The 21631-nt window shown below is 55.7% G+C and overlaps 2 protein-coding genes across 3 annotated transcripts in view; one reads left to right on the plus strand and one right to left on the minus strand.

Annotated features, from left to right (window-relative positions):
• Window positions 1–21631, minus strand: part of MPPED1 (metallophosphoesterase domain containing 1) — an 822621-nt gene that overhangs the window by 232718 nt on the left and 568272 nt on the right. The window lies entirely within an intron of this gene.
• Window positions 1–21631, plus strand: part of SCUBE1 (signal peptide, CUB domain and EGF like domain containing 1) — a 145330-nt gene that overhangs the window by 68359 nt on the left and 55340 nt on the right. For both annotated transcript variants that reach the window (XM_050806163.1, XM_050806164.1), the window contains exons 5-6: window positions 14494–14619; window positions 19262–19378. In XM_050806163.1, coding sequence (XP_050662120.1) covers window positions 14494–14619; window positions 19262–19378 — 243 coding nt within the window. The remainder of the gene's footprint in view (window positions 1–14493; window positions 14620–19261; window positions 19379–21631) is intronic.

Genomic DNA, 21631 nt, shown 5'->3' on the forward strand with positions numbered 1-21631 from the left:
GCGTGAGAACCGAACGCATGCTGCCCTGGAGGGAAGCTGGCCTGCATGCCTGTTCTAGAGTGAAGTAGCAGAAGCTCTGGAAATGCCATATGTCCCTGTTGGAGGTCACTTAGCATGTTGGTGGCAGAGCTGGGACTTGTCCCAGGCTCCTAGGCTCCAGACCAGCACCCGCCCCCCACACTGTAGCCCACAGCCTGGGGTTTGTGGGCACGGGCCCCGTGCATGGAAAGCCATGCAGATCTGAAATGTGGGTTCAGAAACCTCCAGGCAGATGCCTGGTTGGCAGAGTGGGGAAGCAGTCGAGGTCATCCCGGGTCATTAGGGAAGGGTCTGAGCCCTCCCTAGCCTCATTAGGGAAATTGGGTTGTGACTGTGGCCACAAGGCCGATCTCCTGGTGGGATGTCTGCCTGGCCACCCCTGGCCGCAGCATTCTCCAGGGCCTCGTCACCCGTCTGAGGCCAGCCAGGTGGGTTTTTGTCCCCCGGCTGGTGGCTGCTTGATTGTGTCACCAGACTCTTTCAGCATGTACATCCCATGGGGCTTCTTCCCTTCCTCCTCAGCCCCCGACCCTGGCTCCTCCTTGGCCTCAGCCCTCTCCTAGCTCTCCCCCAAGCTTCTTGAGTCTCCTTGCTGACCAGCAGTGGCCACTTCTCCAGCTCTGACCCCAGTGCCAACTGTCCCCTTGACGGGGACCCCAGCTACAGCAATTCCCACCTGCTCAAAACCAAACGCAGCGTCTTCCCATCCTCCCAGACCTGTGCTTCCCAGAGTGTCCCCCATCAGTGGGGCACCAGCACTGGGGTGCTGCCTTGACCCTTCCCCTGTGTGGCTCCCACATCCCAGGGTGACCAGATCCTGCGTCTGAGCTCTACTCACCTCCCAAACCCAGCCAGTTTGCTCACCCCTGCTGCCCTGCCTTCTTCAAAGGCTGTGGTTGCTAATTGGGATCCCTACCTCTACGTCATCCCCCTTCCCTCCTGCATCCTGCAGCCCGGGCAGTTTCTCCCCCAAGTTCCTCCGTTATCAGGCACTGTTGCCTTCCTGCCTCCCAAGGCCTCCCACAGTCCAGTTCCTCTCTCATGGTTCCTCCCCATCTGCCTGCTCTTCTCCCTGTTATGGCACACGTGCCCTTTACTGATTACAACCTTGGTGTGTGTCATCCTCTGCCTTTACTGCCATTTCCCATTCCCCTCCCTTCCTGGAGAACTCTTAGTCATCCATCAAAACCCAGCGCACTTTCACCTCCTCTCTGAAGCTGTCTCTGACTCTTAGGCAGGTGTGTGTGTCTTCCTCTTGACTCGCGCTCATGCGTTTGAAACGGGTCAGTCCTCTACTGCTGGACCAGTCCGTGAGCTCCCGAGAAGGGCAGGGATGTGTTTAAGTCATCCTTGTGTTTCTCACGCCTCACACGGGGCAGGGCACAGAGGAAACATGCCGCATGGGAGTGCAGAGGGGACGAGACCGTCTCGTGAGGGAGTCATGCCCGAAGTGTGTGCACCATCAGTTCACAAAGTGCCTTCTCACCCCTGGTGCAGAGCGGTGTGCTCAGCCCGCTGCCCGGGAGAGGGCTGCCCGGCGCGTCGTGGTTTGCTGGGTGCTGCACTGCCGTCCCGCCTTGCTCCCTTCTGCAGCTGGTCAGCTTGCAGTTCTGCCAGCTTCTCTCCATGAGGCCTCTCCAGCAGGACAGCCCCAGTTTGTCTGTCAGAAGCGCAGAGACCCCCAGCCTCACTCCCCAGGCCTCTGCGTGAGCTGGTTCCTGCTCCAGAACACCTTTCCCTCCTGCTGCCCAGCCTCGACTCCTGTGCCCCGGGGCACATCACAGAGCGCCTGACTCCCGTGCCCCGGGGCACATCACAGAGCACCTGACTCCCGTGCCCCGGGGCACATCACAGAGCGCCTGACTCCCGTGCCCCGGGGCACATCACAGAGCGCCTCGACTCCCGTGCCCCGGGGCACATCACAGAGCGCCTGACTCCCGTGCCCGGGGCACATCACAGAGCGCCTGACTCCCGTGCCCCGGGGCACATCACAGAGCGCCTGACTCCCGTGCCCCGGGGCACATCACAGAGCGCCTCGACTCCCGTGCCCCGGGGCACATCACAGAGCGCCTCGACTCCCGTGCCCCGGGGCACATCACAGAGCGCCTGACTCCCGTGCCCCGGGGCACATCACAGAGCGCCTGACTCCCGTGCCCCGGGGCACATCACAGAGCGCCTCGACTCCCGTGCCCCGGGGCACATCACAGAGCGCCTGACTCCTGTGCCCCGGGGCACACCACAGAGCACCCACACATTTGACTGTTGAGTGCAGCAACAAGTCAGCAGACTTTTAAAGTTTGAGTCAATGGCGGGAATTGGCTTACGTCCCCAAAGTGGCTGTACCTGCCGATGATCCGAACGTACCTACTGTGCACCGAGCCCATGAGCCCCTTTCGTCCTTGAAGGGCCATGAGAAGTACCCACCGCCGCCCCTCATGCACAGCTGAGGGAGGAGAAGCGAGCACCACTGCTTGTGACAGCCCCGGGCTCTGGCTCTGCAGCCCCCGCTCCTTTCCACAACATGTGGGTGGACAGTGGTGGAGAGTCACTGGCTGGGGCTCAGGGGTGCTGCTCACATCCTTATAGATTCTCCTGTTCGTGTGTCCACAGTGCCCTTACCACTGTCTCCTTCAGGGTTCCCAGGGCTGCTGTGGGAACACTTTTGGGATGCTGCCACCTTGGCCCCCATGCCTGGGCACCCTCCATCTCGTCACCTGCTGGAAAGGAAAAACAGACCTTTTCCCCCTTCATGGCAGGCCATGGCCAGGGCACCTGCCTGAGTTCTCTGGTGGTAGGAGCTATACGGCTAAGGGTGGCACCAGACAGCCTGTCCGTCCGCCATGGCTTCCTTTAGGGTCCCTGTGGAGGGCAGGGCAGGGTTGCCAGATAAAATACAGAGTGCCAATTTAAACTGGGATTTCATATAAACAAGTAATTTTTTTATTACAAGTATGACCCATGCAACTTTTGAACATGCTTATACTCAGGAGGTATTGGTTGTCCATCTGAAATTCAGATTGAATGGGGCGTCCTGTATTTTTATTTGCTAAACCTGGCAACCCGAGGGACGAAAGAAGGACACCTCCAGCCTCCCGGGCCTTGGAGGAGTAGAAGCTCCGTGGGTGAGTGAGTCTCTCGACCAGGCCTTCTCTGGTGCAAGACCCCGGGTCTGTGGGGGCAGAAAAACTTGATTGTGGTGGCACCTAGTGGCCAGCCTGGGAAATTTCAGGAATCAAGGGAGAGGAAGGGGGAAGAAACTAGGCAGGGCGGGGTCTCCAGGTAACAAGCCAGCGTGCAGGGGAGCGGGAGGGGGCCAGCCTTACAGAGCACCCGCCGCAGCTTGAGGGATCTGAGCTGGAGCCCATCACCTCTTTACTGCCCTTGAACACTCTTACAAAAGAAAGTTTTAAGCGGGGCGTGGTGGCTCACACCTGTAATCCCAGCACTTCGGGAGGCCGAGGTGGGAGGATCACTTGAGCCCAGGAGTTCGAAACCAGCCTGGGCAACATGGTGAAACCCCGTCTCTACACAAAATACAGAAATTAGTCAGGTGTGGTAGCACACACCTGTAGTCACAGCTACTCCAGAGCCTGAGGCAGGAGGATTGCTTGAGCCCTGGAGTTCAAGGCTACAGTGAGCTGTGATTTGATTACACCACTGCACTCCAGCCTGGGCGGCAGAGTGAGACCCTGTCTCAAAAAAAAAAAAAAAAAAGAGGGTTTTAGTCTCCCCATTTTATAAATTAGGCCACAACAGGTTCTAAAACCACATGCCTTAGAAAGGACTGGGATTGGGATGCAAATCAGAGCTGTTGAATCAACCTGCCCCACCTCAGTGTTGCCCGGCCCATAGAGCTTTCTGTGGCTCTGCAAATGTTTCGTGGTCCTCCCAACTGTCAGAGACAGAACCACCTCCCATATCACAGAGGTAGCTTTCTGGGGGTTCCCGGTGCTAGGACTAGTCAAGGCCCTGGGGTGGGGAGAGGGTGCTGAAGGGAGGCTGATGTCCATCCTGCTTTCTGAGAAGCATGCCGGGAGCTAATCACAGTCCCAGCTCTGTCTGTCCGTCCATCTGTGTACACAGGGCATGCCTGTTGGTGAACCGCATGGCAGTGACTTGGCCTCAAACTGAGAATGAGCGTGTGGGGTTGGACACCCTTCCCTCCTGGGTCTCAGCCCAGGGCCTGCACACAGGTGATGTTTAGCAAAGGTTTGTCAATTGCAGGAGTGAAGGAATGCGTGAGTGGAAAGATCAAGGGCAACAATCCTTGTCACCCATCTCCTGATGTGCCAGAAAGAGCGCTGAGCTTGACTGAAAGTGGGAGGCTGCATATGGACTCTGCACAGACAGCTGCGTGACCAGGGCAAGTCACTGCCGGGTGACCCAGGACAGTCACTGTCTCGTGGGCTTCAGCCTCCTCATGGAAATGGAGAGGCTTCACCTAGATGCGCTCCAAGGCCCCTTCCAGTTCTGGCTTTCCAGAAAACCAATCCATTCTGGGTTTTTGCTTGTGTGTAAACACAAAGCAGGACAATTTCTCTTGGAGCTGTGCCCCATGTCCGTGCCCGGCGAGCTCATCAACCAACCACCCTGCAGGTGTTTATTGGGCACCCATTCGGACTTCACTGTGGTCCGGCCTCTAGGAGAGCAGATCAGGAGGAGGCACAGACAAGGAGCTGGCTGGTTGGTAGAAAAGCCTGCGCCTGCCTGGAGTCCTGGGGCTGGAAACCAAGGAGGCACTCCCTAAATACTTGTGGAATGAAGGGGCACATAAGCACGCGAGCAGATGAACGTGGAAGGCGTTGGGAGCCAGATACTACAAGGTGTGGGCTCTTGTGGCTGGACCAGCTGGGTGGTGAGTGCTGAGCCAAGGCTGTGCACACCCAGGACGACTAGTCCTCTGGGGCCCTGGCAGGGGCCTTTGAACCCTGAAGGAGGGCCCAGGGTTGGTGTCAGAGTAGAAGGGACGGTGCTGCGAGTGTGTGGAGTGGGTGGGAAGGGGACCAGACAGAGTGGGCCAGCCTCTTTGCTGGGTCACACACCCAGCTGGGACCCAGGACCCCAAGAGGCTCTGGGGGATAAACTGTTTCCCCTACATCCAATATGGCATATTGGCCAAAGCAGAGGGGGCAGTGAGGAGGAGGACGAGAGGAGCAGAATTCCCTTGAGGGCCATCAAGGCTGCCAAGTGGGTACCAGAGCTGATGAGGTGTGAGGTGAGCACTTATTGGAGGGGCTAGAACCACTTTGGGCTTTGCCAGTGGAGTGGCCACCAGGGCATCGGCTCCCTACTCCCTCACACAAGGTAGAAGACCTGGGGCAGCAAGTCTCTTAATCTCTCGAAGCCTCAGCATCCTCACCTATCAGGTAAGCGCTGGTTGTACCTGGCACTTGGTCATTGAGATGTTCAGTTAGTGAGGTTTGCAACGAGCCTATTGTGGGGCCTGACACAGGGGAGCTCTGGGGAAGTTGAAGCCCACAGTCTTTGGTCACTCGCATCTCCCAAAGGGGACTCCCCCTAGGGATGCTGCCTGTGGTTGGCTAGGCTCAGGGTTAGCTGCGGGTTCTAGTCTGGGGCAGCCAGCTGTTGGTGCCCGGCAGGCCTAGATTTGCCCCAGAGGATGTAATCTGGGGGATACAGGGTGGGAGGCAAAGCCTTGTGTTTCTACTGAAGCCGAGGCCGCACAGTGAGAGGCTCTGTGTGCCGCTCCAGGGGCAGATGCTGTTAGCATGTAATTAGGGGATCAAGGGGGAGCCAGACCAGCAGCCAGGTCTGGGCCTGCAGACAAGCATACCGCTGTTGTCTGAGAGTTGGCCCCTGTTCTGACACAGTCCAAATCCAGAGTAGCTGAGCCCAGGCCGCTTACCAGTGAGCCTGGGTTCATCAGACGGTTCCTGTGCGTTCACTGGGTGTTAGGCATTGTGCAGGGGACGAGGGCAGAGAGGTAGCTCAGGCGTGGGCCCTGTCCTTTTGAGAATCCCCCATCTAAAGAGAGGGAGACAATGTGTAACAGCTACAATTAGTGTGGTGGGTGCTATGAGCAAGGAGGGGGCAGGGGAGTCCCAGGCACGGCCCCAATCCAACCTAGGCACTGTGGAGAGGGTAAAAACAAGGAGGGCTTCCTGGAAGAGGTGACACAGAAATAGCATCTCAAGTAACTAGCCAGAAGTGGCCATTCAGAGGAGGGTGAGAGCATGTCCCAAGCAGAGGAAAGCACCTTCTCAAAGGCCCCAGGGTGGGAAGGGAGGGCGGGTTGTGCAGGGCGGCCACCAGGCTGCCCCTCGCCAAGGGCTCGAGGAAGGATGAGCAAGCTGGAAAGGCAGGTGGTGGGGGTCAGGGAGGACCTTCAGTGCCATACTGAGAACTTTCAGCCTAACCCTTTGGGCACTGGGTGCCAGGGCATCGAAGAGTTTTTTCGTTTGTTTGTTTTGCTTGTTTTGTTTACAGTAGGAAGACACAGTCAGATTTATGCACTAGAAAGTTCCCTCCGCCACTGGAGAAGGGCAGGTCTTCAAGTCAGACAGACCCGGGTTTCAGTTTCGCCTCTACCTGCCTCCCATGTCCTCATCAGTGACCACGGGCAAATCGCTTCACTTCTCTGAAGAGCTTCTGTTACATGGGGATAAAGCTACTTACCTTGCCGGGTGATGCTGTAAAGGCTTCTCTGTCTCTGCCAGGCCCTGGCTCCGCAGGGTATGTTCCCAGCCCACGGGGGGCTCTCTGTGGATCTGAGGAGACTGGCAGGGCAGGATCAGAATCGGCACCCTGGAGAAGCTGTCGTTGGAGATGGCCTTGGCGGGACAGTGTGTTGCGGCTCCAGCTCTGTCCACTGGGTTCAGCCCCCACACCTTACTTCAGTCACTAACCTCTGTGCGCTCAGTGTTCTCATCTGTTAAGTGGACGTAATAGAGGTTGAGCATCCTTTATCCAAAATGCTTGGGACCGGAAGTGTTTCCAGTGTTGGATTTTTTCACATGTGGGGACATTTGCAGATACATAATGAAGTATCTTGTGGATGGACCCAAGTCTAAAGATGGAACGCGTTTGTTTTATGTACTTCTTGTACACATAGCCTGAAGGCAATTCTACATGGCATTTCAATAATTTTGTTCATAAAACAAAGTTTGTGTGAAGTACTTACGTGTAGAATTCTCCACCCGTGGCATCTTGCCACGCCCAAAAAGCTTTGGGTTTTGGAGCCTTTCAGATTCTGGATTTTTGGATGAGGGATGCTCAGCCTGCACAGCCCCTCATGGGCTTTTCAGGGAATCTGTGAGGTAAGGAGTCTGGTTTGTGGCAGGCCTGGCGCACAGGCAGCTCGGATGAACGCGGGAGGCTGCACTGTTGCCATCGTCATCTCTCCCACCAGCCCGGACCCTACAGCTGTTCTGCACCCTTCCCCCTGGGCACCACCTCCCCCCGGTTTCCTTCAGCCCCCCTTCAACGTTGGTGGGAGCTCGTGTTTGTTTTTCCCTGCATGGCTTGGACAGCTTGCGGAGTCAGGGTTGGGGAAGGCAGCCGCCGCCTCCCACTGCCACCCCCAAGGCTCCAACCTCTTTCTTGACTCCATAATTTTCTATTGATGAGGCAAAGGGAGGAAAATCCCTTCCTCCCAAGTTGAGGGGGAAGGGCGGAGCAAGGTGATTGTTCTTTTCTCCCTGCTCTGCCGTTCCCAGCTTGCCGTCCCTTCCCATGTATTTAAGGGACATGGATGCAGAAAATGATGTTATTGATGAAGTCGCCATAGCAACGACCCTCAGGAGGCACACATTCCAGCTTTGTTACCCGGCTGTGGCGGCAAGAAAGGCCCCGCTCCTAAGTACAAACACACTGGGCCGCGCGGCCCTGCTTGAGATGCATCCGTGAACTTTGCATTGCAGAGGATGTGATGTACGCGCTGGCTCAGGGCCAGGCAGACCGCGCCGTCATTTCTCTCCGTGAAAACCCTAGTGGAGTACCCAAGAATGACCAAAGGCCTTGGGGGAAGATAGGCCCCAGTGGGGAAGGGCTGCTGGGGCCTGTCAGAGTCCAGAGGAGATGGCGACCTGGGGGAGGGCCCATCGGGAGGAAGCACCGGGCACTTGGAGAAGAAGACACAGCCCGGGGCATATCTTCCCCCACGCTGTCCCAACCTCCGTCTGCTTGTCTGGAAGGTGGGCACGGTGATGCCCGCTCCTCAGGCTTGTGAGGGTCCAAGCGAATGAAAGTATAGTCAGGGCTCAAGTTCATACATCACGTCTTCCAGAAAACTCAGAAGCAGCTCTTAAATGTGTCCAATCCAGCCCTCCTCCCAGTCCCCATCACCACTGCCCTTCCACCAGACTTTGTCCCTTTCAGAGTGATAGCAACAGCCTCTCCCCTGTCCTGGCCTGTAGTCCTGGCCCTCCAGGGCATCTTCCACACAGCCTCCAGAGATCTGAAACACAAGCGTGTCGCTCCCCTACTGACAACTCCCCTGTGGCTTCCTTCTGGCCAGGACAAAGGCCCACAACAGCCTATCTGTGCGCTTAGCCAGCACCTCACTCACCCAGACACTGGGACTGCACATTTAGCACACTCCGGGAGGCAGGTGCTGCTATTGTCCAGCTCCACATAGGTGGAAACCGAGGTTCGGGGTGAAGGGGTAAAGGGCTGGCCTGGGGTCACGCAGCAAGTGGCAGCCTGAATGTGGACCCGGCATTGTGGCAGCAGAGCATCTGTCCTCTCCTTGCTCCCTGGCCCATCTTGGGCACCAAGGAGACACTTGGTCTGAGTTTGCAGCATATAATTGGATTTGGATGGTTGGATCAGATTAGATTCGACCTGGCGGGCCGCCTGGCCTGACGGGCATCAGGCCTCTGAAGACCAGGATTTCTGGGAATGACTCTGAAATTCTATCTCACTTCCCATCAAGAAGGGGAGACCAGCAGGGCTCTCTGCTGAACTTGCCTCTCCCTGGTTCTCCCCTTATCTAGGTCAAGGGAGCTGTCCTGTAGCTCCCAAGAGCAGACGTGACACAAATCAGGGAGCCACAGGAGGATGGAGTTTTTGAGCTGGAGCCCTTCCGGCCCTCAGGCTCACAGAAGCCTGCTCTGGGCCTGGGGCTTGGGGTTGAGCCTGAGTGGGCTCGGCCCCTGCTCTGGAAGAGCTCACAGGCTGGCATCAGTGGACATAGCCTGCAGCTGCCGCTGGCTGCGTGGGCCTGACTGGCTCAGGGGAGCTGGAGGAGGCCCAGGGGAGCCTTCCCAGGTCACGGCAGAGCGGGTAGAGTCACAGACCCACAGATTCCTTTCCCATCTGAAGTCCAGGCCCATCCCTAGAGCAGAAGGGCTTGGAACCAAGCACCTCGCATGCCTCAGGGTTCACCTTTTCCCCTTCAAATCTCGCCTTGGCCCTCATGGCCCTGGCCGCCATCCAGAAATACCACCTGCAGGAGGGGATGAGTTGGCATTCCTTCCCGATAGCTCACTGCCCTCAGACGGCCCCTCTGGGAGAGGGCAAGGAGGGCATGCCACCTGTTCTGTCTCTGAGGTTCGGAGGCACAGAGGATACCACAGGTGCTCCAGTGGGTGGGGCCAGTGCCCTATCCCTGCCCCAGCCTGCCACCCTGGTCCCTGTGTCGCTGTGCTTTGTCTGTCAGGTGAGGAACTAGAATGGGCCATCCTTAGATCCTGCTAGTGCTGGGGCCTCTTCCTGTCTAGGATGCTGTGTTAAGTGAGGAGGAAGGGACTGTTCCACAGTGACCGTGGGACTTCTCAGAGCCTTTAACTTGTGCTGCGAATTTCCCACATCAGGCATCCAAAGCACTGTGTTTCTAGCACACGCAACTAGGGATGCCACAAGAACATTTTCAAAATTCTAGCCTTGCCTCCTAAAATAACAGACAACAGGCTTCATCTGTTCCGAAATAGGGGGCTTTATTTCTTCTTCCTACCTTGCTCCCTCCTCTCTCCATTCTCCCCTCTCTTTCCCCACTCATTCTTCCCTTTCCTTTCACCCACTGTTTGCAGATCCCTAACCCTCCGCCAGGCCCTGTGCTGGGTACTTGTGATACTGAAAATAATAAAGCTCAGGTCTCCCCATCCGGTTACCCACGGTTGGCAGGAAAGAGTGTGACGGAAGCAACTATTCCGATTTCCGACAAGGCAGAATGAAGCAAGGGCAGATAGGAGTGCTGTCACAGCAGCCTTGCTCTACCCAGACCCTCCCTGTGCCTCCCTTGATATCGTTACCTTGTTTGAGCTTCCCAGCAACCCTCAGGGGCAAAGATTATTACATCCCCATTTCACAGCTGAGAAAATGGACATCCTGTGCCGCAGGGGAGCTGAGGCTCTGTCCTCACCTCAGGGCCTGCCAGTGATGGCTGTGGAAGGTCAAAAGTGGAGCCAGGGTGTGCGCTTCGTGGAGAGGCTGCTCTGAGAGCTTCAGGGGACGCAGCATCTGAACTGGCCTTGGATTTCGCTGGGCTCCTAAGTCTGGAAACAGTGGCCAGTAACAGGCACCATGTAGTCGCCCACTCTGCACCACGTTCCCAATCCTGTTCCACCTAGGAAACGTCTGCTCCCTGTCAGCCGTCTGGGTGCCACAGGTGTAGCCGAGTGACCCCAAGGCAGGAGAGCTTAGGCTGGGAGCCCGGTGGCCCAGGTTCCAGCCCTGCTCTATGTGCTGGAACACTCATTTCCCGCCTCACGGGCTCATTTTCTGTCTCTGTAGGATGGATAGACAAGATGGGCTGCAGGCAGGGGTCCAACCCTGACCCTCTGTGGTTCTCCAGCCACAGAGCCTATCTGCTTGTGGCCTCCAGAAGCCAGTGTTGCCCCCGCGTGGAGGTGAAAGCGATGCAGCTGACAGTCGCTGATGAGCACCTGGGAAGCCACAGCCAGCCCCCAGGCCAGGCAGCAGCAGCCATCCTTGCAGTGGTTGTAGGGTCATTTTGAAATGTGATAGCGATGCTCCCCCGACCACCCTTCTGGGGGAGGAGGCGCCCCAGAAGCGCTCAAGCTGAGCAGACTCCAGCCTGACCGCAGCCTCACCACGCAGCAGGTGAGCCTGGCTCGCGCGGGCCTGACTGCTGCATCTCAGGGAACCCCGTTCTGGAAAATATAGTTTTCAATACAAATATATGGGTTGTGCTAACATGTAATACTTTTTTTATTTTTTTTTTTTTCTTCTTTGTTTTTTCTTTTTCTTTTTTTTTTTTTTTTTTTTTTTTTTTTTTTTTTTTGAGACGGTCTCACTCTGCCGCCCAGGCTGCAGTGCAATGGCGCGATCTCAGCTCACTGCAGCCTCTGCCTCCTAAGTTCAAGCAATTCTGCCTCAGCCTCCTGAGTAGCTGGGATTACAGGCGTGCACCACTATACCTGGCTAATTTTTGTATTTTTAGTAGAGATGGGGTTTTACCATGTTGGCCTGGCTAGTCTCGAATTCCTGACCTCAGGTGATCCCCCTGCCTCACCCTCCCAAAGTGCTGGGATTACAGGCGTGAGCCACCACGCCCAGCCCACATGTAATATGTTTTTTGTCTTGTTTTTAAATAAGCTAATGAGTAAATGTAAATTTCTCTCTGTGATATCTAGCCAGTCTTGATAGCTGTAACACATAAGCCTGTCCATCAAAGCGATTTGGCCTCCTTTATAATTGTCAGGAATGTAAAGAGGTCCTGAAGCCAGTCCCACTAACAATCACCGGCCTGTCCCTTGCCCTCCGTTGCGGAGCCGGTGGGGGCTCCCATGCTGGGGGTGCTGGGTGAGAGGCAGCGTGCAGGGGGCCTTTCTTGGGGTGTTGAGTGAGGATGGCTAATCACAGGACCTCAACTCCACCTCAGGGTCTTTAGGTGGGAGATGAAGTGCTCCACCCGCTTCCCCAAGTTGTTGAGAGGTAAAGTAGAGACCTTTGAGGCCAGCTGACTACAGATAGGACCTGGGGCTCACCCTTCCCAGCTCTTCGATTCTGTTACTTAGCGTCTTATTGACTGTGGGTTACCACAGTCCATAGTCATGCGAGATTACATCCCCAAAGTGTCCTTCACCAAGAAAACAACAACATCTTGGCTCAGTGTTAAAGTCTCTGGAGTCTTAAGAAGAAAGATCACTTAATGGCAAGTCCACGATGAGGGAGAAAACTGAATGACCTCTAGAGTTTAATATTCCATTACCCGGGGCTCCGGCACGCATCAGCTCCCCAGTGACAAATGTATGGTTGGTGATGATTAGCAAGGCTTCTTGTAAATTGTGATTCTTTGGCTGGGAAGGGAAATTCAATCTCCCTTTCTTCATCGTCTGTAATCCTGAGCCAAACAAGGGCCCGTAGGCTCTTCCCAGCTCAGGAAGAGAGCACAGATCTGCTCGCAGCATTGATCGCCTGTGCCGGCCATAGGACAGCCCTAGGATGTCACATGGGTGGTGGCATGGGGAGACACGGGGAGTAGAAGGCAGGAGCCAGGAGGCTTTGCGGAACTGGTGGAGTTTGAGGGAGGCCTAGGATTTAGTTTATGGAAGATAGGAGAGGGTGTCCGGCCCAGGAGGAAGGAGCAGCAAGGGGAGATGGGGCACCCTCGAGGGCTGCTGAGCAGGCATTGTGGGATGGCGAACCGTGGAGTGTGTGCAGCTGGGAAGAAGCTGGAGCAGCAGGGAGCCATGGAAGCCAAATGAACAGGGAGTGAGGGGGGCTGGACTCAGCCCACCGCTGACAACAGCCGTCGGTGATGGTCAGGGAGATGGCTTGCTGGCCACCACCCACTGGCCAAACCCTGGCCAGGGCAGGAGGCTCCCAGAAGACCTGATGAGGGATTAAACATGTCTCAGTAGTCTGAGAAGGTTTCTCTACCAAGAGCCGCCTCTCAGGAGGGGCCGCCTGGTCCAGCCAGGTCCCAGGGAGGAGCCACACTGTCTCCAGACCTGCAGGAGAGACACCGGCCTCAGGAGCCAGTGCCCCCACAGACAGACCTCATCTCTTATTGCCTGGCATTTCCTGTCTGTAACTGGATTTAATTTGCACAGCTCCTCCATGAGACAGAGGTGATCGTGCCCATTCTAAGATTAGGCTCAGAAAAGCGAAGCAGTTGTCTCCGAGGCCACAGCCAGGAAGGAAGCCAGATTCACACCTACATCTGCCTGACTTTACAACGACCTTTCTAAGAAAGAGACGTGCTATGGCTGGCTGGTCTCAGCTTGCGAGAGCTAACTGTGCACATTTGTTCCCAGCTCTACCCTCGGCGACATCTCCCTGGTACTTTGAAATGAGCCATGGCTGGCGTCTTTATCCCACATACATTGGTAAATACTGCAGATCAGCCTCCACCCCCGCTGGCTGTTAAGCGTTGACCGCACGCCACTATCTGTGCGACTCAGGCGCTGATGCTCTTTTGGAATCGAGCCGGCGGAAAGGGTGTTTCCGTGTGAACTCGCAGCTTCTCTGCGGGGCAGCAGCATGACAGTGCTTTCCGTTGTTCACTCGTTGCTTAGTTAGACTCTACGTCATTCCAACGATTGGATTGATTAGTGAGAAACTCGAGGTGAGGAAATATGAGTCACAAAATTAGGTGAAACCAGGAGTCACCGTGCTGGGCAAAATGCAGGATTCCTCGTTTCCGTTTGTTTGTTTGACTTTTAACTTCAGACGTTTTTATCTTTATTACAACTAGCAGGGTGTTTGTGTTTTTAAATCTATTCTGTGTTGCTGCATACCCGTATTTAAAGTGGACGGGGTCAGGATTGAGCCAGTCCTCCTCTGGAACAAGAGGCCAGTGTGTCCCGGGGGAAGGAGGTCGCCCTGTGCGTGTTCGCCATCCGCAGCCTTCACTGCCGCTCCCCGAGCCGGCTTAGCTCCTGCCTGAGCTTCCTGTGGGTGGAGGTGGAAGGCAGGTCACAGAGCCAGTGGGGTGGCAAACAGAGGCTCTTCCCTTTCATCTGCCTTGGCCTCTTGATGGACTTGTGACCTACAACCTCTCACTTGACCCCTGACCTCATAAATTCTGGAAACGCCTCACAAATCACCAGGAAGATAAACATCAACTGAGGTCAACGGAAGGGGGTATGAGCCACTGCAGGCAGACAGAGAGGGGAGATCCAGTCTGCTGGGCGGGTGGGGGTACCCTAGAACCATGGGTGGCTCAGGAGAAGGGAGCAGATCACCCTGACACAAAAGTAGTTCCTCAGACCACGCCCCGCAATCTGACCTAGAGCAAGAGCTTGGTCTCTGTGGGTCACGAGGTACCATTTACAGTGCAACCCACAGAGCAAAGCCTGAATCTAGACCCAGGCACCGTGCTCTTGCTTTCTCCCTAAGGGATATCCATGTAGATGGCTGCTGCACACACGCATACGTGTGTGTGCACACGTGCGTGTGTGTGCATGATACATGCAATGACAGCCCATTTGATTGTTACATATCATTGGCTATCCCCTTTCAGCCTGAAATGTTCTCTGTCGCTCTCTGCCTGGTCCCCAACCCGTCTCTGTCTGTCTCTCTTCCCAGAGGGTATGAACTGCATGAACAAAGACCATGGCTGTGCCCACATCTGCCGGGAGACGCCCAAAGGTGGGGTGGCCTGCGACTGCAGGCCCGGCTTTGACCTTGCCCAAAACCAGAAGGACTGCACACGTAGGTAGATGGAGACAAATGGGTCAAACGTCCCATGCGTCTCCTGCCATTGCTTTCTGGAGGGTCTGTCCAGTCTGCTGGACTTTGGCCAGGGAGGGTCCCCAGCCCCATGGGGTGGAGAGAAGGGCAGGGCCTGCGGAAGGGGCCTGACAGGGCATGAGGGAAAAGGGTTGTGAACCCTAGCCTTGGGGTTTTCCACACCAAGCATGACACCACCAGTGTAGCCCCAGGAGCTGGGCTGGATCTTATGGCAGCCCCTGAGCCTAAGGTCTGCTGCAGGAATAGTGGGGCCGTGGCACAGAGGTCTACAGGACCAGGTTTCTCGATGGGCCTGGGAAGCCCCTGGTATGAGTAGTACAAGGAAGGAAAAGAGTGTGGTTCAGAAGTGGCACCATTCTGGGCTGTGCTGACCATTTTTCCGGGACCGAAGATCAGAACTCTGCACACCTATAGTCCCAGCTTCTTGGGAGGCGGAAGCCGGAGGATCACTCTAGCCCGACTTTGAGTCCAGCTTGGACAACATAGCAAGACCGCATCTGTAAAATAAAATTTAAAGATCAGAACTCACAATCTGACCCCTGCAAGGCTGCCTGCCGATGGTGATACTCTGGGAGATCTGGGCTGAATGAGGCCTCTGGCCAAAGATACCATTTCAGGATCTGCTTGGTGGTCTGCCTACAGGGCCCACGTGTAGTCCAGCCTCGTAATGCGGTCACCCCGTCCCCCAGTAGGAGTAGGAGCCAGGAAACCAAGCAGAACAGTGGCTGAACTCAGAAGCTTGGGAGCCAGAGCATCCTGCCCACAGCTTCGTGGGAAGATGGTGGGATGGGCCTCTCCTCGTGGAAGATGAGGGCACCAGGGATAGCCAAAGTGATGTCACATTTGCCCTTTTTTACAAAGAGCCAAAGGAGACTGCTGGGAGCACTTTCCATCTCTGGCCAGAGACAAGTGCCTCATTTCAAGCCCATTTTCTAATGCAGAAAAATGTTAGGGAGAAGTGTCCAGTTCCAACTCCCAACAGAGAAGGTGGTCCTCACCCTAGGTGGCCCTGCTGTCATAAAGAAAATGACCGTTCAAAGGCCGGGCGCGGTGGCTCAAGCCTGTAATCCCAGCACTTTGGGAGGCCGAGACGGGCGGATCACGAGGTCAGGAGATCGAGACCATCCTGGCGAACACTGTGAAACCCCGTCTCTACTAAAAAATACAAAAAAAAAAAAAAAAAAACTAGCCGGGCGAGGTGGCGGGCGCCTGTAGTCCCAGCTACTCGGGAGGCTGAGGCAGGAGAATGGCGTAAACCTGGGAGGCGGAGCTTGCAGTGAGCTGAGATCCGGCCACTGCACTCCAGCCCGGGCTACAGAGCGAGACTCCGTCTCAAAAAAAAAAAAAAAAAAAAAAGAAAATGACCGTTCTTCCACCCACCGTTCTGTGGAGAGGACAGCTGGCCCTTGTTGGTCCATCGTCCACAGTCACTGATTCTCTTAGTTGTCATCAGCTCTCCTATGGGTGCCTTGCCACACCCTTCCCAACTCATGGTCTCCTAGAACAGTCACCAAGACCCTGGGGACCCACGTACACCAGATGTGATTCATCCATTCTCCAAAGTGGAGGTGCTTCCTTCTGTCCCACATATGCTCCCAGAGGCAGACCACCTTTCTCTGTGTTCCTGGCTCTTTCCTGTGGGATGGCCAAGATAAGCCCGTATACTGTCACCCAGGGCAGGACCAAAAGGGGCAGTCTCAATTGGAAGTGCCAGCCTCCAGCCCCAGGGCTCCAGCCAGGCCCCCTCTCCACACCAGATGGATTCCTGTAGCTGCAGAGAAGTCTTCTGCCCCCGGCCACCTCAGAACAGAAGATGCTGGCTCCAGCTTTCCCAGTCCCCCTGTTGTGTGATCTGAGTTTCCTCACGAGGAAGGCCAAGGTCAAAATTGCATGGAGTCAGCAGGCTTGTGGATAGCCCTGGCCAGAACGACAGTGCATTCCCTTAGGCAGAAGACAGGCCGAGAGCCCAGTGCCAGGGAGAGGCTGCAGGCATCCTGGCCGGGGCCAGCTTGCTCCCTGACCCCATAGTACAAGCACTACAAGGAGGAGGAGTTTGCTCAGAGAGCATCTTCTGAGCGCCAGCCTGGTGTGAGAGGTCAGGGACTAGGCAGGGCCCTGTGAGCAGCTAGGACGCCCCCCACAACCCTCACCCCAGCTGCCCCCGCCAGGGAAAGGGAATATGTGCTGGCTTGAGAAACAGCAGTCCCACCCTCTCCGTGGGCGGCTGAATATCACCAAGGTATGGAGAGCCTGATGTGACTTCCGGGACCTGAGGCCTCCCGTGAAGGGCCTGCACAGGCGGCTGCCCAGCCAGCCCAGCTTTGGCTGCTTCTCTGAGGTTCGTGAGGCAAGGCTGGTGTAAAGTTAGCTCTGAGGCATTCGCTCTAGTCCTTGAAGTCACTTGCATTCCAGGAAATTCCAGATCTCAAGCTGGGTTGGGGGCTGAGGCCTGGCTTAACCAACCAGCCTCCGTGGCTCCAGAGGACTGCAGGGCTCTGAACCAAGCTGTCATCCATCCAGAGCCCAGGACCCATTCCAGGGCCAGGGCCAGAGGAGCTTTTCTCCATCCTTCTGTCCGTCTCACCAGAGCTTGAGCTCAGACATCTCTGTGTATAAGCCATAGACTCTCCAGTACCTGAAGGCTTGACCCTTGGGGGTCTGTGAGGTGCACAGATGACTATGTGGAGGGAACAAGGGCCCCGGAGCCTGCATCCCCCTCGAGTTGCCTCAGACAGGCCTCCATCCTCATTAGAGTCACTTTTGGGGAACAGCCTGTCTCCAGGAGCCTGGAGCTCAAAAAGAACAGCCTTCTCCCCAGCTGCACCCCTGCCCACTCTGAAACAGGAATCTCCTGGGTCCTAGAAAGGCACACAACGTCCAGCCCGAAATGGGCTCCACCTGGATCTCTCCCCATCGCCTGAGATCTGCGCGGAGCTGCAGCCTCCCGGAATCACTGGCTTCCCTGCGTTCCTTCCTGGCCGTTGAGACAAGCTGTTGAGAGATGAAAGTTGAGCCCTCATCCAGGGTGTCAGCTCCACCCCGGAGAAGAGTCACTACTGAGAAGAAGGGGCTGGAGGGCTTCGTGCTGGAAGCCCAGTTGTGTTTCTGGAAGCATTTTTCAGGTCCCTGAAATTTCCCCCCAGAAGTCAGCTCCCTCCTCTGGATGGTCCTCAGCTCCCTATGGAAGGAGGAGCAGCCACTTAGAACCTCTGGTTACAGAGGACAGCATCTGAGGCACTGAGCAGACACCTGTCCCCATACCAAGCCATTTTCTTGACATCCTCCTCACCCGCTGTGGAGACGGCACGTGTCCAAGGTTGAGGCACCCCGTCACTCAGGACAGGTGGGCAGGAAGGCCCTGCGTCGGTCTCTGTGAAGGAGATGAGCTGAGAAGTCAGTTCTGAAATGTTTGAGATCCTTCTCTGGGAGTTGCCACCAACTGACCTCCCTCTGGTACCAGCTGTGCTCAGGGGTCAACCTAATAGAACAGAATTTATTCAAACTCTCAGGATTTGGGGTTTTTGCCCCCTCTAATCATACTTGGTCTGGGATTTATTTTTGCATATTTGATCACTAGGGTTTTGCATAACAAATTAGAGTGTAGCTTGAATTCTGGACAGATGGTTAAAGTATCCAAGAACACGCCCCATACTGAGGTCCTCGTGCACATTTGCGTTCAGGGGATGGGCGTGCAGCTGTCTCACCAGCATCACCAGGCAGGGGCCCTACACCCCCTGGGGAGCACCTGGGTCACCTTGCTCCCCTCTAGAGATCCCTCTCACCCTGGAGACAGACCATGTGTGTAAATAAACTTGAATTTGTAGTTTTATCTACTTCAGACTCCTTTTTGTTCTGCCCCCTTTTCAGCCAACCCAGATTGCTGATGTGAAACATGTTGAGATTCTGGGCTGAAAGGCACCAGATCCTCCAGGCCACAGCCATTGAAAACAGTGGAACGTGGTTATTATTTAGGTGATTTTCAAAACGGTACCTTAGATGACATTAATTTGCATGAGTCTGTCTGTTCGGACATTGCCGAGCTCCCGGAGGATTAGGGCTTTGAGGGGATAGAGTTTGAGATGGCCCCTGGGACTCTGAGAGGGGACGTCCACACGCCCCAAGACAGACAGAGGAAGGAAAGCTCTGCCAGAACTAAGGAAATGAGCGTCACCTGGAACCACGGGCCGCCATGTCGCTCCCCCGACAGCTTGACAAGTACGTCCTGGCATTGACAAACATTTGCCCCATGGAGACAGGCGGCTGTAAAGGGTCCTGCAGCCTGGGAAGGATGAAGCTGTCTTCATCTACCGCCATCTGAGCGCATCAGCTCTGTGCCTGCTCTGATCAAAGCCTAGACAACCCCAAGTCCATTCTGTCCCACCCCAGTTCAGCTCTAGGCAGTGAGTGACTCCAGGCCTGGTCCCTGGAGGGGCTGAAGTGCAGGGAAACGCGCACCCGTTGCCCGGCGAGCCTCATGACCCTACCCACTGATGCTCTTAGGCCTCAGTTTCCCCAAACCCTGAAGGAAGCAGCCAACACCGACAAACTAATCGTTTTTGTTGTTCTGTTTATACACACGTGTGTACACTTTGGGCCTAACTAGTAACCTGTAACTATGGAAACGGAGGCTGCCAGCACAGCTGTGAGGACACAGACACAGGCCCCATGTGTGGCTGCCACCAGAAGTACGCCCTCCACTCAGACGGTCGCACGTGCATCGGTAAGTAGGCACCTCTGCCGCACGCCACCCTTGCACCCCCCGCCCCCACCCCCCATGCGTGCACCAGCAGGGCCAGCACCCTGCCACATCCGGGTTCCCTGGAAGGAAGCTCCAGGGAAATAAGGAAAGGCAAGCCCATGGCAATGGTGGGGATGGCCGGCCCCCCTGGGGAAGCTTTCTGGGGAGGCTTCTCTGGGCCCGCAGCCCCCAGGACTAGGCTCTTCTGCTTCGTGTTCCCTGGCGACGCCTGACGTGGGTTCCCTAGCAGCGGGGGTTCCGCACGTCCTCGTCCTGGAAGTGAGGGGTGGCCCCAGGCAGGGGGTGTGGGTGTGTGGGGAGAAGGGAGGTGTACACACCTAAGACCTTCTGTTCAGAAACCCAGGTGTTTCCTCCCCTGGTACGGAAAACAGCCAGATTCAGGTAACTGCACACAGCCACGTTAGTCATGGGAGCTGCCCACGGCCGTCTGGAAAACCGAGAGGTTTCCTCAGAACTCTGCTTTCAGTGGTCACTGACTAAACTCCAGGGGAGGTGGACAGTGTGGGCCCTGCGTGGGTGTGGCGTTTTCACTGCTGGTCTCTCCGAGCTGCCGGGCCCCTGCTGGCCTTTCTCCCCAACCTGAAGTCCGCTCTTCCCGCCGCTGCCCCAGCCCGTCTCTCACCTGTCACATGGAGTCTTGATCTGAGTCTCCGTCACCTCCTTCCTCCTGGTCCCTATTTCCAAGAGGAAGCTTGAATATTTGTGATTATTTCATGCCATAATCACTAGTAGGTTTTTTTCTCCCATTTAAAAATAACAGCAAATTTTTTAACTGAGAAAGGGTGGAGTTTCAAAGTTGGTGCCAGAGTTCAACCCTCCCTGTGCTGGCAAACTTTAGAAACCCAACACAAGTCAGTTATTTTTTTAGGCCCCGTTTCTTATTGTCAATCTGGAAGATACTTCTTGAGGGAGACTCGGGGGACAGGAAAGGATTGGTCGGCAGACAGAAGCCCATGAGGCCAGGGTGTGCCCCCCCGCCCTGTCCCCCAGGACGCTACTCCCTTGGGTCTCAGGGAGCAGGGCCTGGGCGGGTGCCAGGCTGTCACCTCTGTAGTCCGGGGCTGTCATCACGGGTTCTGCTGCCTGCGGTGGTTCTCCCTTCCTCTGTGTGGCCTCTTCTTCCAGACAACCATTTTATATTTCATTTTTATCTCATTGATCTTGCTTTTCTGGTGATGGTCCCTGATTGCCTGTCTTGTCTGATAACTGACGTTCATTAATTATTTTCAGAGCCAAAAGCCAAACCAAACCAACCAACCAATTGAAAAAGAATTAAAAGCCAAACCCGGTCTCAAACCAGTGTCTCTATTGCAGCCTGATCCCATCTAGAACCTCCTCTCCTCCTGCCTCTCTCCCTCCACTGTCCGGCCTGGGACTCTCCCAGGCCACCCAGCCTCCCTCCTGTCTCGTCTGCTCGAGGTCTCCCGCAGGGTTTGCTACCTCTGCTGGAGCCGACTCTGCGGCCACAGGGGCAGTGCAAAGAGCTGCCGGGCCAGACACACCCAGCCTTTGTCTAACACATCTTGTCTCGTCCACCGAATCATCCTTTCTTCCTTTTTTATTTTTCGATGTCTACTGCATGTGAAGGCCCCTGCTTGGATCTCCTTTCTAAAGTAACTTCCCCAGCCCCACCTTCCCTCCCCTCTCGTTAGAAACCACCTTCCTTACCCGGCCCCTGCTGCTGCTACTTCCACTCCTGGCCAGGAAGAGATGCCTTCACCTGCCTTCGCCCACTGTTCATCCGTGTCCCCCTTGGGAACGAATGTCTCCACACATTTCCCTCTGAGCAAAGAAAATCAACCCAGCTAACCTCACCTGCCCCTCCACAGGAAGCCTCTTGGCATAGCCAGGATGCTCCCTGGCCCACTCGGGGCCGCTTGTCCCCTGCATGCTCCTAAAATAAGCGATCCCTCTTTGCATCCCCTTGTTGAGCACTTGAATGTTTAGCCCTAGTCCTCTATAGACAAGCAGGCAACCAGCGCTGCCCAAATCGATCCCGTGGTTTTTCTGTCTATTCTATTGGATCCATTGTGTGTGTGTGTGTGTGTGTGTGTGTGTGTGTGTGTGTGTGTGTGTGTGTATCTCCTATGTTTTGTTCTTAATTTTGCATGAGTGTTGACACCCCTTCACATCCCTGTGACAGAGCCTCTGCTGTCTCAGTGCATCCATCACCGGACCTTGTGGCCCTGTCCCCTTGTCCTGTGCCTTGTCCTG

The sequence above is a fragment of the Macaca thibetana genome, chromosome 10 (assembly GCF_024542745.1).
Source record: "Macaca thibetana thibetana isolate TM-01 chromosome 10, ASM2454274v1, whole genome shotgun sequence".
Lineage (NCBI taxonomy): Eukaryota > Metazoa > Chordata > Mammalia > Primates > Cercopithecidae > Macaca > Macaca thibetana.